At 51.0% G+C, this 13,916-nt stretch overlaps 1 protein-coding gene across 7 annotated transcripts in view; it reads left to right on the top strand.

The window, feature by feature from the left end:
• The window catches only part of LOC102457463 (sodium/nucleoside cotransporter 1-like), a 45,760-nt gene that overhangs the window by 19,968 nt on the left and 11,876 nt on the right, over positions 1–13,916 (top strand). For all 7 annotated transcript variants that reach the window (XR_012895809.2, XM_075897456.2, XM_075897455.2 and 4 more), the window contains exons 2-7: positions 241–320; positions 391–476; positions 6,478–6,569; positions 7,073–7,262; positions 11,948–12,089; positions 13,200–13,313. Coding sequence is in view for 6 of the 7 variants with exons in the window: in XM_075897456.2 (XP_075753571.2) it covers positions 258–320; positions 391–476; positions 6,478–6,569; positions 7,073–7,262; positions 11,948–12,089; positions 13,200–13,313 (687 nt within the window). In the remaining variant the exon portion in view is untranslated. The remainder of the gene's footprint in view (positions 1–240; positions 321–390; positions 477–6,477; positions 6,570–7,072; positions 7,263–11,947; positions 12,090–13,199; positions 13,314–13,916) is intronic.

Genomic DNA, 13,916 nt, shown 5'->3' with positions numbered 1-13,916 from the left:
GGACTTATTTCAGGAAGTTCTCTGGCCTATGCTCTCCAGGTGGTCAGACTAGCTTTCTGGCCTTAAATCTGTGAGTTCTGAGCTTCCTTCCCTTGGGTCCAAAACAAGGAAGCTGCTCCGGGTTTCAAAGCAATGGCTGTTGCCTCTCAGCTCGGGAACCAGATGGTGCTCAAGGCATCATTCCTTCATACGATGGACTATTGTGGGGCTGTCCAACTAATTCCTGAGTTTGTGTTATAGCTGGAGTACATCTGGATATGGCGGGTGTCACAATTTCACTCAATGAGAAGGGATTGACGAACAAAGCTTTCGACTCCACGGTAAATCTTTCCTATTTTTCTGCATGGGCCTTTGAACTTTCTCTAAGAACACTAACAGGGTATTTTACAGGAAGAAGAAGGATTCCCAGAGGAAGAACAGAATCCACCTCCTGAGAACAACAGAAAGGAGAGAGCTAGACGCCCGGCCTTCTGGAGGTATGGTAATCCCAGCATGTGTCACTGCTCCCCAGACAGCTCCTATTAACTCACTACACATGCCACAGTAACACAGAGACTAGCACACAGCCACTTTGGGTATGTCTACACTGCAAGGTAAGCCCAGAGTCCGGCTCAGACCTTAACTCCTCTTCCATCTGTACACACATCTCTTGGCCTCGGCCCTATAGCCCCATGAAGATGGAAGGTTTGTACCAGAGTCAAGGTGGTGCTCAGGATACGAGCCCTTGCAATGTCCTTGGGCTCTGATGCTTGGAGTCTGCCAAAAGCATCCCACAATTCTGTGGGTCATCTTCCTTTGTCCTCTTCTAAGTATTGTTACTTGACTCCAGGGAAACGGAAGCACCCCCCTCCCCTTGTTCTAGTACAGCAGCTTTGCGGTTAACCCTTGTGTTTTACTCTGACTGCCAACCAGAAAACACACCTTAGGAGAGTGCTCTGTTTTGGTAATGAAAGCGAGCTGCACCATGGTCGCATGAGACAACCAGAGCCAGATCTTGGGTAATCTTTGGTGCTCAGCCAGCAAAACAACAGATTTCAGTAAGAGTGCATAGAATGCCCATAAATACCCACAAATCGCAAAGAAGTTGGTAGTGTTGGCAATTTGCCAACCAGAGACTAATTCAGGGAGCAGATGAAGGAGTTCCAGAATGAGTACTGGAAAACCAGGACTGCAGCTGCGAGTCCAGCAACTTGCTGACATTGTGCCCTTCTAGCGATGGGTTTGACCAGGTGCCAGGTACTGTGCCGAGTGCTGATCCACCAGTGGTAGATGGTGACTTGCTCAGCCAGGATGACACCTCGGTGCCCACAGAAGCCACCAGGGGACTCACTGAATGAGGCAATTGAAGTGACTGCTGATGAGTCTGGGGCCATATGCAGAAGAACAGCCCACCAGGGAGCTGGCAACAGAAGGGAAAAGAGAGAAGCTGCCTTGGAGTCCAGTAAGTTTCTGGCTTATTTTTCTGTTTATTAATATAGGAAAGGGAGGGATTTGCACTCTACGACCAAATGCCCAGAGCTATTATAAGCCCTGGGTAGTGGTGTGTAGCTGCTAGTAGTGCATTGTTCCTGTCCTCCCCCCATGGAATGCCAAACAGGGACCAGGAAATGCCAGTAGTAAAACAAGCATTTCCTGGGAAAGTACCTTCTGGTTTGTTTAAATAAGACCCTTGTATTAGCCCTCTGAACACTACTCAGTACCAACCCCATTTTGCAATGAGCTGCCTGAAGGCTGAACTGTGTGGGGCGAAAGGAAGGGCAAGGGGTTCAAATGTGGTCTGTTTTCATGGCTAGTCCATGTCTGTCCCTGCCATCTAAGGGTCACAAAATTTTTAGCCCCAAATCTGACTGGGCGTTTAAAATCAGCCCAGAGATTTCCCAGAGGCAGAAGAAGGATGGCTGTGCAGTTCCCTGTGTTTGCATGCCATCCTGCCAGGCTGCAACAACAGCCATAGAGAGGCACTAGGCCACATGGATGCTAACGCAGCACCTTGTTGATTTGTTTGCAAAATTTGACCCTGGCCTGGAGGCTGATAGATTAACTCGGCTGTGTCCAGGGAGCTTCTGTAGGCCAAAGCAGCCTTCTGTCAATATATTGCAGTTCAGTTTCAAAGAGTAACATTTTCTGCCTTTGAAATTCCAAAATGAATTTTTGTTCTCCTGCACCGAGCTGTTGGAGACTGTAACCTCTGTGTCTTGTCCTATTCCAGGCCCCTCAACCTGCACAACCTACAGTATCTCCACAGCTCACCTTCACTGCAGAAGCCTGGGCCAATGTGCCTTCCTGGATTGTTCCAAGAGGAACCATTTCTGTGAAGAACTTATGGTTCAAGTTTGAGGCAGGGCAACAAGCAGGTCAAGTACCAGGAAGAGGGGCTTGTGACTAGAGGAAGGCCATGCCGAGAGGTGAGCAGAAGGATCAGGCTGGCTCCATGGTTTGGGGACAGGGTAGCAACACAGGGGCAAGCTTTTGATTTGCAGTTCCTGGAACGGGAACAGCTTGGATGACTCAGTGACTGGGCAGCTGATGTGATCAGCTTCTGTGTGTCCCCTGCCTCCAGCAACCTAGTGCCACGTGCCCAGCAAATAGAAGGAAGGCAAAGGAGAATGGGAGGGACTGGGGACACTCAATAGCATGGGAGGCGTCTTGTAGATTAACTGATTGCACTTTGCTCTTGGTCACGTCTAAAGCTTTCAGTGTTGCTGGTGTTTTGCATTGATCAAATCATGCTGTTTCTCCTTCCGGCTCCATTTCATAAGAATTCATATTAGTCAGAGTGCACTGCAATCGACCCCTTCCCACACAAGAGCAATCAGCACCCCCTGCTCTCCAAGCACGTTCTTCCATTGGGCGACGCAAGTCCATAATGTGGGAGCATAGAGCATCCCTGAGTTCTGTTGATGTGTGCACCCAACTCCAGCTATCGCAGGTGCATTTCCTGGCTAAGTGTGACGGTTCATGGGTCCATTAGGGGGGAAATGGCTTCATGACGGTTGTGAAGAGCGCAGCAAATCAGAGCAACGCACACCGTACTGATGACACTGGCACCCAAACGGGCCTCTAAACATCAGCCGCGGGATTTCGATCAGCCAAATGCACATTCACTCACCATGCTACACCTGCTGAGACTGTAATTACACCTTTTACTAGGGCCTTGGACATGAGGGGTCAGTTTCATAAGCCAAGGCAAAAAGGGGGTGCTCACGGTACCCCCAGAATAATAAAGGGAATAGTAACGCCACGTATCACAATTTACGACGTTACTCACCCGTCATGACTGTAGTGTCCCATTCAGTGGAAATCCCTGGCATCCAGTGCTTCCAGCCAACAGTGGCATTCTTAAATTGGCCTCTTTGGCCCATGAAGACCTGCATAACTAGGGTGCTCAAGCTCTCTGCCCGGACCCCCACAGCTCCTCTTCCTCTATTGGGCCTCAGAGTTTTTATAGCATGTTGAGGTGGCTACTACATAGTTCTGATTGATTGCTATTGAACTCAGCTGAATTCGAGATAGTTTGCTAGGTGACCCATACTCAGCCATGGGAAAAATGGTCCCCCTAGACATAGCTATGGAGTAGCGCCCTTTGCGATTTATGTTCTCACGTGCTCCTCAAGAAGTGCAAACGATGGGCACAGGGGAGCCATCAGGGTTCTGGCAGGATTTGGAACCACCATTCTCTCAAGGCCAGCAATTCCTTCAGGAATATCTTCCATGCCTGTCACCTTGCTCCACCTCAGAAACTACCACCCCTGCCTTGCCCAGTCAACTTGCCAGCACCAGATTGGTTGGCAACAAAGCTGGCTAGTGCCAATGCCTACAGCTCCCTTTGCAGTTATAGGACTCTGCTTCTGGACAGGCCTGGCTTCCCTCAGACATGTTTCTTTACATGGGGGAGTCAAGACAAGGTGCTCACAAGACTCCAGACACATGGCTCTCTTTGTGCAAAGCTTCTGGACCCTCTGCTCGTCATCCCAGGTCTGCATGATGATGTGGTCCCACTGGTCTGTGCTTGTGGCCCAGCTCACTCCAGCAGCATTGTCTGTTTAGGGAACAGCATCAGTCTGAGCCTGCCACATCGGTGTCTGCCTTGTCCTCTGCCTGCTCTGTTGCTAGGCCTGCCAGGGCCCTTTGGCAGGAGAGAAAACACCCCTGAACTGCCCAGCAGCCTCTCAGAGAAGCTCTACCCATGTTCTGAAGCAGGAGTGAAAGCCCAGGCAAGAGAAGATCACATCTCCGTGTTGCTGGCTCTGGTTGCAGGGAGCGCTGAGGCCAAAATGCTGACTCGGCAGGATGTGTTCGTAGGCTGTTCAAGTCTCCTGTATATGCAGCACAGACTGTCAGGTTCTCCTGCTGTATCACCAATACAGAGCTAGAGCAGCCACTTTTCAGCAGGCTGCTAGGAAGTCTGTCTGGGGCAGGGTGGTTTGGACTTGGGATTGGGTACTGCAGTGTGGAGACGGGAGCCCCCAGTTCAGGCCTGGGTTAAAAAATTCTTAACCTTGGGTTGGCAATCAGTGTAGATGCTCAAGCTTTGGCTCTGCTGACTCCAGTCCACTAACCCTGGGCTTCCATGGCAGTGTCGACATTCCCTGGTCAACGTAGCATCCTTCAGCCATCACTGCAGGTACCTCACACTCTGCTGGCACTTGGAACATTGCAGCTGCATGACTGTAGTGTAGATGCTACCTACACTGCTGGGAGCGGGTCTGCCCTTGGCAGGGTTACTCCACCTTCCTGAGAGCGGTACTTAGGTTGATTTTGAAGGTTAGGTCGGTTTAACAACGTCACTCAGAGCTATGGATATTTCATGCCCTGTCCGAGCATGGGCCTACCTAAGTTGGTAGTACAGATCTGACCTACTGCTGATAACAGTTATTTTTAAATGGGTTATCAGGTGGGTGTAGCCCCACAACCTTCAGCCTTATCACTGAGCCCAGCCCTCTTCTGCATCAGCTCTCAGTGTTACTGGGACGGCCAGAAAAACCTCTGCCTTATCGCCATTGTGGCCGACCACAGCTAGGAAACCCTGCCCACATGGCCAGTGGATTGCGCACATATCTGTGAGCTGGAGCGGATCGCTGGACATTGGCAGTCCTGGCTTCTCCTGGCTCTGGGAGCAGCTTGTGGTCCAGGGTTACACAGCGGGAGTAGCTCCAGGTTCTCGTGTGCTCCTCGAGGAGGGCAAACGACGGGCACAGGGGAGTCGGTGTTCTGGCACAATTCTCTCAAAGCCAGCGATCCCCTTGGGAATCTCTTCCATGCCTGTCACCGTGGCATAAACCCAATCACCTCAGAAACCACCACCACCACCATTCTGCCCAGTCAGCTTCCCAGCAGCAAGCTTGTTGGCAACAAAGCTGGCTAGTGCCGATGCCTACAGTCCCTTGGGGTGTAGCAACCCACTTCTGGACAGGCCCGGCCTCCCTCCCGCACGTTTCTTTACACGGGAGAATCTAGACAAGGTGCTCACAAGGCTCCTGCTCCCTTTGTGCAAAAGTTCTGGTCCCTCTGTTGGTCATCCCAGGTCTCAATGGGCAGGGTCCCTGGCTGTGCCGCAAACAACGGGGATAAGCCAGGGGTTCCTTCATACCTCCCACGTACATTGAGAGTGGTGGGCCAGGGTTACACTCTGGGACATCCATGGGCTTGGAATCCGGGCTCTGTGGATATAAGAACCCGAGTCTCTGCCATGTGAGCTAAACAGGCATCTCTGGTCTGGGAGCAGCAGCCCTCGTAGATCTCTAAAACTCTGGCTGATGTGGAAAGCCACCCCGTGCACTCTCACAGAAGCAGCTGTTTGCCACGTTCCTTGCAAGGGGCCGCATGGCAAAGCTGCTGAGACTGTTCTGTCAGGCTAGCTCTGCCTGCCGTGCTTTGCGCAAGCTCCCTTATCACTGACCTGGGTGGATGATAGCTCAGGTACATGGGCTTGGCTCACCACCAGGGATGTGCAGGGCTGTCTTAACTGCAGTCAGCAGAAGAGAGCTTGCAGCAAGAGGCACCACAGATGGCAACTTTCATTTTTCCAGGGGGATGCTCCACTCTGTCTCCGCCTCAGGGCCTGGCCATTATTCTGCCTCTCCCCCCGAGGTCGCACCCTCACTCTGCCTCTTCCCATCCCTGCTCCGCCCCCTCCCACCAGCCCCTCCTGCCTGCCACTACACTGCTGCTCAGCGGAATCCTGCCAAAGTAACAGCTGATTGGCTGGTGGGTGCCACCCACCATTTTTTTCTAAGGGTGCTCCAGCCCCAAAGTGCCCACTGAGTCGGCACCTACGGAGGGTGCTGTTCCCTGGGGGGGCGTCTTTTCCAAAATCACAGGAAGGTTGGAGAGGTTTGTGCGGCAGCCTGCAGCCGAGTGTCTAGGTAGGATAAATGGGTGAGCATAGGCTGCTGGGCACAAGTGGCTGCTGCAGCAGGGCAGGTTTGCTCGGTGAGCACCCTGCATGCACCTTGGTGTCTGTTTGCATCTCCCCAGGCATGTGGTGCAGCCTGTGTCGCGGGCCACGAGGTTTTGTAAGGCTCACGACAAGGTGATCCGGAAGATCTTCCTGGGCCTCCTGTGCGCAGGTGAGACTGCTAGGCCCTCTCACAGCATGTGAGGAATCCTCCCTGGGAACAGAGACACTAGAACTGAGAGCCAAGTGGACTCGCCCACTCAGTGTGTTCTCCAGGCCTTGGGCTGGCCTGGATTTCCATGTCTTCTGGCCTTCCCATCGAGCTTGCGCCTGAGCTCATCTCCCATCTAGCCGGCTGCAGTGGGCCTGTGCCGTTCTTGCCCCTTAGCTCCTGGTCAGACCTTCTCCTCCCAAGGGGTTCAGGCATCTCCAGTTCTGGGACAGTGTGGCCCTGTCCACCCACCCCACATGCAAACATGCAGAGATCTTTTCATCTGCCCTCCTGGCGACACCCCTCCCCCCCAGCTCCAAGCCAGCTGGTTTGACTGCTGTGGCAGCACAGGCATGGAAGGGGTTGTGTGGCGAGGGATGGGGGAAGAATGGCAGGAGGTGAGGGAGGGTTTGTCAGAGCTGAGTCTGCCCAAAGTCGCTCACAGCCTCTGTTCTCCTCCTCAGCGTACCTGGCCTATTTCATTGCGGCCTGTTGCCTGAACTTCCAGCGAGCCCTCGCCTTGGTTGTTATCACTGCTCTGGTCATCTTCTTCGTGGCCTGGGACTTCATTCAGAAACTCTATGGAGACCAGCTGTCGAGGTTGCTGAGCCCCTGTCTGAAATGCTTCCTGAAGTGCTGGCCATGGCTGAGATGGTGAGTCTGGCCATAGACTTGTCCGCCAGAAAGCAGCTTTCAGCTGGGCTGCATGTTTCACCAGGTGCAATGTGTCTCCATCACATCAGTGCACACCCATACCCCCATGGGCATAGGCAGCTGGGCTGGTGCGCACATATGGAGGTTCCCACAAACTGGGCAACCCTCCCCCACACACAGATGTGGCTTTAGAGACCTCTCCGGGGAAGGCTCTGACAGTTGCTGAGGGTGTGTGAAGAGGGATTGTGCCTCTCCATACTGATCAGGGCTGCAGTTTAGTTGTTTCTTTGAGTGACCCTCCTCTCTTACTTGATGGAAGCTGAGCTCTACGATTGGGAACTCACTCAAAGAGCAAACATCCCACTTTGGTCCGTGTGTTCAGGGCAGTAGGAGTATCCTGGGCTTTCCTGCCTTGCTGGGCAGATGGCACTTTGGCTTTGATGAGGCTCCTTGTCACCATGGAGGCACTTACTGGGATCAAGTCCCCTCTTAACCTTCTTTTCGATGAACTATAGACTGAGTAATGAGAATTGCATCAACTCCTTTACCCACAGTATTGCACTGGGAGGTCATGTTCAATTGATTTCCACCAGGGATGTAACACATCTAAGCAAAGCAGGGACAAACTGTATTTACATAAGCACAGCCAGGATTTCTTTCCCATTCCAGCTGGCTGTAATGGAAGCAGTGATTCAGACCTTGCTTACAAAGATATACAGATCCAGCAGATTATGACATTGATTCATAGGTTACATGAGGTATTTTTTCCAAAACATCTTCGAGTTATGCATATTTGTATCTATAAGTCAATTTCATAAAGCACAGGGAGGGGTTGTCACACGTTGATAACATGCAAATCTGGTGGCATGATTCCCATGATTGGAATGTAAATAGCAGTGGGAACTGCTGGGGAGGGACAGAAGGGCAGCACTGGTCATGTGACTGCCTCCCATGTGACTTTTCCCCACCCCACTTCTAGCCTGGTGGAGGGCCCTGCCTCGTCCTGTCCCTAACCTGCCCCTACTCTGCTCTTCCCTGCCCCTGCACTCTTTCCATTCCTAGTATTTAAGGAAAATGTTCAACAATACTACCAAAATTAGACGTTTTTAACTCAGCAGGCCAGATAACTTGTATCCATGAGATTGAAAAGAGCTGGATGAGGTGCTCACTGGACTCCTAATGATTTTCAATAACTCTTGGAATACCGGGGAAATGCTAGAAGACTGGCAGGAAGCTAATGCTGTGCCAGTATTTTAAAAGGGTAAAAAGTATGATTCCCATAATTATAGGCCAGTCAGCTTGACATTGATCCCAGGCAAGATAATGGTGCACCTGATATGAGACTTGAGCAATAAAGAATTAAACAAGGATAATGTAATTAATGCCAATCAACATTGGTTTATGGAAAATAGATCCTATCAAACTAACTTGATATGTTTTTGGTGAGAGTACAGGTTTGGTTGATAAAGATAATAGTGTTGATGTAATATAATTAGACTTTTTAAGGCATTCAACTTGGTATCACATGGCATTTTTATTTAAAAAACTAGAACAATATATAATTAGCACGGTATTCATGAAATGGATTAAAAACTGGCTAATTGTTAAGTCTTAAAACATTATTGTATATAGGGAATGACCCGACTGTAAACATCAGATCATAAACTTGGCAGATGAATTGATAAACTTGGCAAATGATACAAAAATTGGTGGAGTGGTAAATAATGAAGAAGACAGGTCACTAATATGAGTGATCTGGCTTGCTTGGTAAACTGGGTATAAGCAAACCAGGTGTGCATTTTAATATGTCTCAGTGTTCATGGCCACAGTCACAGCATGGGAGACACTGTCCTGGGAAGAAATGACTTTGAAAAAGATTTGCGAGTCATAGGGGATAGGATAATCAGCTGAACATGGGCATGCAGTGCAACACTGGCCAAAAGGCCTAGTATGATCCTAGGTGAATCTCGAGTAGGAGCAGAGAGTTTATCGTACTTCTGTCTTTGGCACTGGTGTGACTGCTGGTGGAATCCAGGTTCTGGTGTGCATGATTGACGAAGGATGTTGATCAATTGGAGAGAACTCAGAGATGAGTCATGACCTTCGTTAAAAGGCTATAAAACATGCCAGCAGTGGTAGATTCAATCTGTTGAGCTTATCAGACAGGGCCAACTTATCAGACAGTAGGCACAGTGCTGTCGAAGCAAAAACACGCTCCTCTCTGTTTAGGCGGCTAACAACTGATTTGCTTTATTGATTAGTAAAGCAAAGTGAGCCAAACGTGGTTCCAGCAAAGTCGGGCCCAGTAAAGCTGCTAATACAATCAATCCTAGTATTTTTATACCCTTAGCCAAACAGTCTGACGTCAGGGCATCCAATTACAGAAATTCTTAATTAAATTTGGAAAAACAAAGCCTTATTAACAAGATGGCGGACAAGTACGAGGGAGTACATCTCCTGTCCCAACCATCCCAATTAACACATACCAATAGCTTATCCTGTAGGCCTCTTCTCACGGGGTGACAGAAAGTTTACTCTGGTTTACGTGCTTGAGAGAAAAGCTAAAATGGTTTCTAATATACAAGATGGCTTCTAGCTAAACATAAAATAGCTTCTACAGTGCCTAGGGCCCACGATACTTTTAGGGCACATGAAAATGTTTTAATGTCTTTTAAACTCAGAAGAAAAAAATGAACTTTTAGGGTCGAAGAAAATGTTTTAATGTTTTTCTCACATCAGAAAAAAATGAAACTTTTAGGGACCACAAAAATCTATTAAATTTTGCCTAAAACAGAAAAAAATAAAATGTTGAAGTATTTAAAGTTATATCAAAAATAATTTTTAATATTCATATTATTATGGAGGAAGGGGCCAATGAAGGCAAAAGTGCCTAGGGCCCACGAAAGTCATAATGCGGCCCTGTTATCAGAGACAGGTTAAAGGGTGACTTGATCACGGTCTATAAGTAAGTAGCTATGCAGGGAACGAATATTTGCTAAGGGCTCTTTGATCTAGCAGACAAAGGTCTAACGAGAGCCAATGGCTGGATTGAAGCTTAGACACAGTCAGGCTGGAAATAAGGTGCACCTGTTTAACACAGAGTAGTTAACCATTGGGACAGCTTACCAAGGATCGGGTGGCTTTTCCGTCACTGACATCGTTTAATTCAGGATTGGGTGTTTCTCTAAGAGCTCTGCTCTAGGGATTATTGTGGCCAGTCGCTGGTCCATCCATACAGAAGAGCAGACTTGATGATCACAGTGGTCCCTTCTGACCTTGGAATCTGTGACACTATGGCTACGTCTACACTGGCATGATTTTCCGGAAATGCTTTTAACGGAAAAGTTTTCCATTAAAAGCATTTTTGGAAAAATCGCATCTAGATTGGCAGGACGCTTTTCCGCAAAAGCACTTTTTGCGGAAAAGCGTCCATGGCCAATCTAGACGCGGTTTTCCGCAAAAAAGCCCTTATCGCCATTTTCAGGGCTTTTTTTGCGGAAAACAGTACTGTGCTGTTTACACTGGCCCTCTTGCGCAAATGATTTGCACAAGAGGGCTTTTGCCCGAACGGGAGCAGAACAGTATTTCCGCAAGAACACTGACGATCTTACATGAGATCGTCAGTGTTCTTGCAGAAATTCAAACGGCCAGTGTAGACAGCTGGCAAGTTTTTCCACAAAATCATTTGATTTTGCAGAAAAACTTGCCAGTCTAGACACAGCCTATATGTTAATGATGCTGCCATCTTTAACGTGTTTACTGGAGTGCATCCCACGTCAGCTTCTCCATGGTTTGGCCTAAGGTCTATGCCAGGCAACCCAGCCGGTGCCTGAGCCGGTGTTGGAGCCCAAAGAACTCAAGTGCTGGAACACGAGTCATTGGGAGCCCCTGGGAGCTAGAAGAAGCAGCTGAGGGTAGTGTGAGAGCTGGGTGGAGGGGAGGGGAGGATGGCACAGTGTGTTGGGGGAAACCCATGGAGCAGGGTGACTCAGAGCCCATCTGCACATCCCTTTACATATGTAAGGCACCTGCTCCCTTTGTAGGGTTCTGCTGTCCAGGAGACCCCACTACCCAGTTCCCAACATTGTGTGGCATTACCGTGAGCTGCCCAAGGCTGGCTGCAGCATCCTGATTCCTTCTGTGCTGACCTGCCCCAAGGTCTCCACCTGGGCTCAGCACCCACTCCTGCTCTGGAAAGGAGCCACCTGGACTGGGACCAGCAGGAGCACCACAGCCCCCTTCCAAATGTCAGGAAAGTGCTAGGACAATGCTCCTATGCAGTTCCACCCTGACCTGAGCAGGATCTTACACTGCTGAGGCCATCTCGTCATCTGCCAGGGTGGGAAGGAGTCTCCTGACCAGCTGTGAATGGTAGAAAGTGTCACCCACAGATGCTGCTTTCTACACTGCAGACCGACTGAGGTCTTTGTCTCCCACCACAGGAGGTGGGAGGCTCCTGTTGGCATTGTCCTGAGCCATCCAGCCATCTTCCTGGGGGTTACTTTCCAGCCACTGCCATTGGGACAGCCTGAGGACAGCATGTCATTGCAGGTGGTAAAGGCCAAGTAGAGGCAGTTGCTGGTACTGACCGCTGGTTCTCTCACTGTTGCCCATAGGGGCAGCCTGTAGATATGACTGGAGGGAGAGCTGATCTGGCCATGTGCTGTCTGGTTCTTGCCTTGCAGGGTGTTCTGTCTGGCCGTGCTGGTGGGCCTGGTCATATGGCTGGCTCTGGACACCTCCAAAAGGCCAGAGCAGCTGATTTCATTTGCTGGCCTCTGCGTGTTTGTTCTGTTCCTCTTTGCCTGCTCCAAGCACCATGGTGCAGTAAGTGGATGTTTCCTTTGGGTTCTGTGCTCCCGTGCGGGAAGAACCAGCTTAGGCCCATGCTGCAGATGCTGCTTCTCCATGGGAGGGTCTCCCTGAGCAGCTCAGTGCTGCGTGTCCTGAGGGCTGAAGGTAGAGATCGTCGCTGGGAGAAGGCGCCCTCTTGTCCTGCTTGCATCTGTTATCTCCTGGTGCCCCAGAGAAGAAGCATGGGGGAGGGAGAGGGTGGATGCAGCCAGTGAGGCTCACTGGCAGAGATCAGGCAGGCGGCATGGCCAGAGAACTGAGCATAGGCCACCTGCTCCTGAGCCCCCATTCTGGCTCTCCAATGGACATTGCTCTGAACTTGACCTCTGCCCACAGTAGAGGGCGGAAATACTGAGCTAGGGCCAGAGATGCCAGGGGATTTGGGCACCTAATGCAGATAGGCACCACGTGGGGTTCACAAACCACTTAAGTGAACTTGGCACCCAACTCCCATTGACTCGCAACGTCACCTGATCCTGAAAATCTCACTTGGTGCCTCATTGCAACATCAGGTGCCTGAATCCCTTTGCAATGCTGCCCACCACCCACTTCTTGTTCAGGATGGTCACGTTTGCTCTGGGACTCAGTGGAACAGGGCCATTAACAGCAGAGGGCCTCTGAGAGAGCCTTGCATGTGTGCAAAGGGGGCTGTGTCCTTACACTGGGGTGCTTCCCTTTGCCTTTCATCTCCCTTGCACCTTCCTCTGCGCTGTCTGCCCCATGTTTTCCTCCCACTCCACCCCTTCATCCTGCATTTTCAGAGCCCACCAGAGCCCTGGGATATTCAGAAAGCCCTGACTCTCACTGGGCGGGGTCTTGTCAGTCACACAGAGGTGGAAGGCTCACTCTGGACTGGAGAGACCCCTGCAGAGCAGAGAGGGACGAGCATCTTGCAAAATGCTCCCTCAGCTCAGCACTGTGGGGCCAGTGCTCACCTGGTTCTGCCTGCTGCCTACTTTGGGTTTCTGTGGCACCCGTCACCATGGCAGCTGCTGGCTCCTCCCATGAAATGACCCGGGGGCTGGAGTGGGGGGAGGATGGGACTCAGTGATACACAGGGCACTGCTTTGCTCTCCATCCCAGGTTGCCTGGAGAGCCGTCTTCTGGGGCCTGGGCCTGGAGTTTGTTCTTGGGGTCTTTATCATCAGAACGAACCCTGGATTTGAAGCTTTCCAGTGGCTTGGCAATCAGATCCAGGTACTGGGGCACAGCTGTGCTAGCAGGCTGCCAGACGGGGGGGTGGGGTGAGGTGGAGTAGGCTGAGGCCATGCAGGCGAGGTGGCATGGGCCTCTTGGAAGCGGGGGAGTTGAGTGTGACGATTGAGGGGGTGGTGACGGGGTTGAGGCTGGCATGAGGTTGAGTATGGAGGTGGGAATGGGAGAGTGGGAGTGGAGAATCAAGGTAGGGCTGGGAGTGGGGTGGAGGATGGGGTGTGGCTGGTGCTGAGGATGGAGGTGGGGCTGGGCAGGCTGTCACAGGGACCTGGCATGACTGGCTGTTTTTTTAGCCATGCCAGGAAGCCAGGCAAGAGGCTCTGGGCAGGAGCAGCACAGAGACTCGAAGGGAGGACTAGTAAAGTTCCTTGTTCTGTGTTAGCAGAAAGTGGCTCCCTCTGTCCTGGGGCCCCATGGGCTCTGGCCCGTCTCTCAACTTAGCTCCCGTTAGCTCCTCAGTAAGCGGGGGCTCCCCAGCTGCTGGCTCTTGGGGCAGCTTCCCACCTTGATCCCTTTACAACACTGCCATGAAGTCCCCAGGGGCTGCTGCCAGATTGCTTGTCAGGCCAGACTCCTCCCTTGCAC

This window comes from Pelodiscus sinensis, chromosome 14 (assembly GCF_052426305.1).
Source record: "Pelodiscus sinensis isolate ZL-2025 chromosome 14, ASM5242630v1, whole genome shotgun sequence".
NCBI classification, from domain to species: Eukaryota; Metazoa; Chordata; order Testudines; family Trionychidae; genus Pelodiscus; species Pelodiscus sinensis.
Note: the sequence above shows the minus strand (reverse complement) of the source record. Positions and strands in the feature narration are given on the sequence as shown.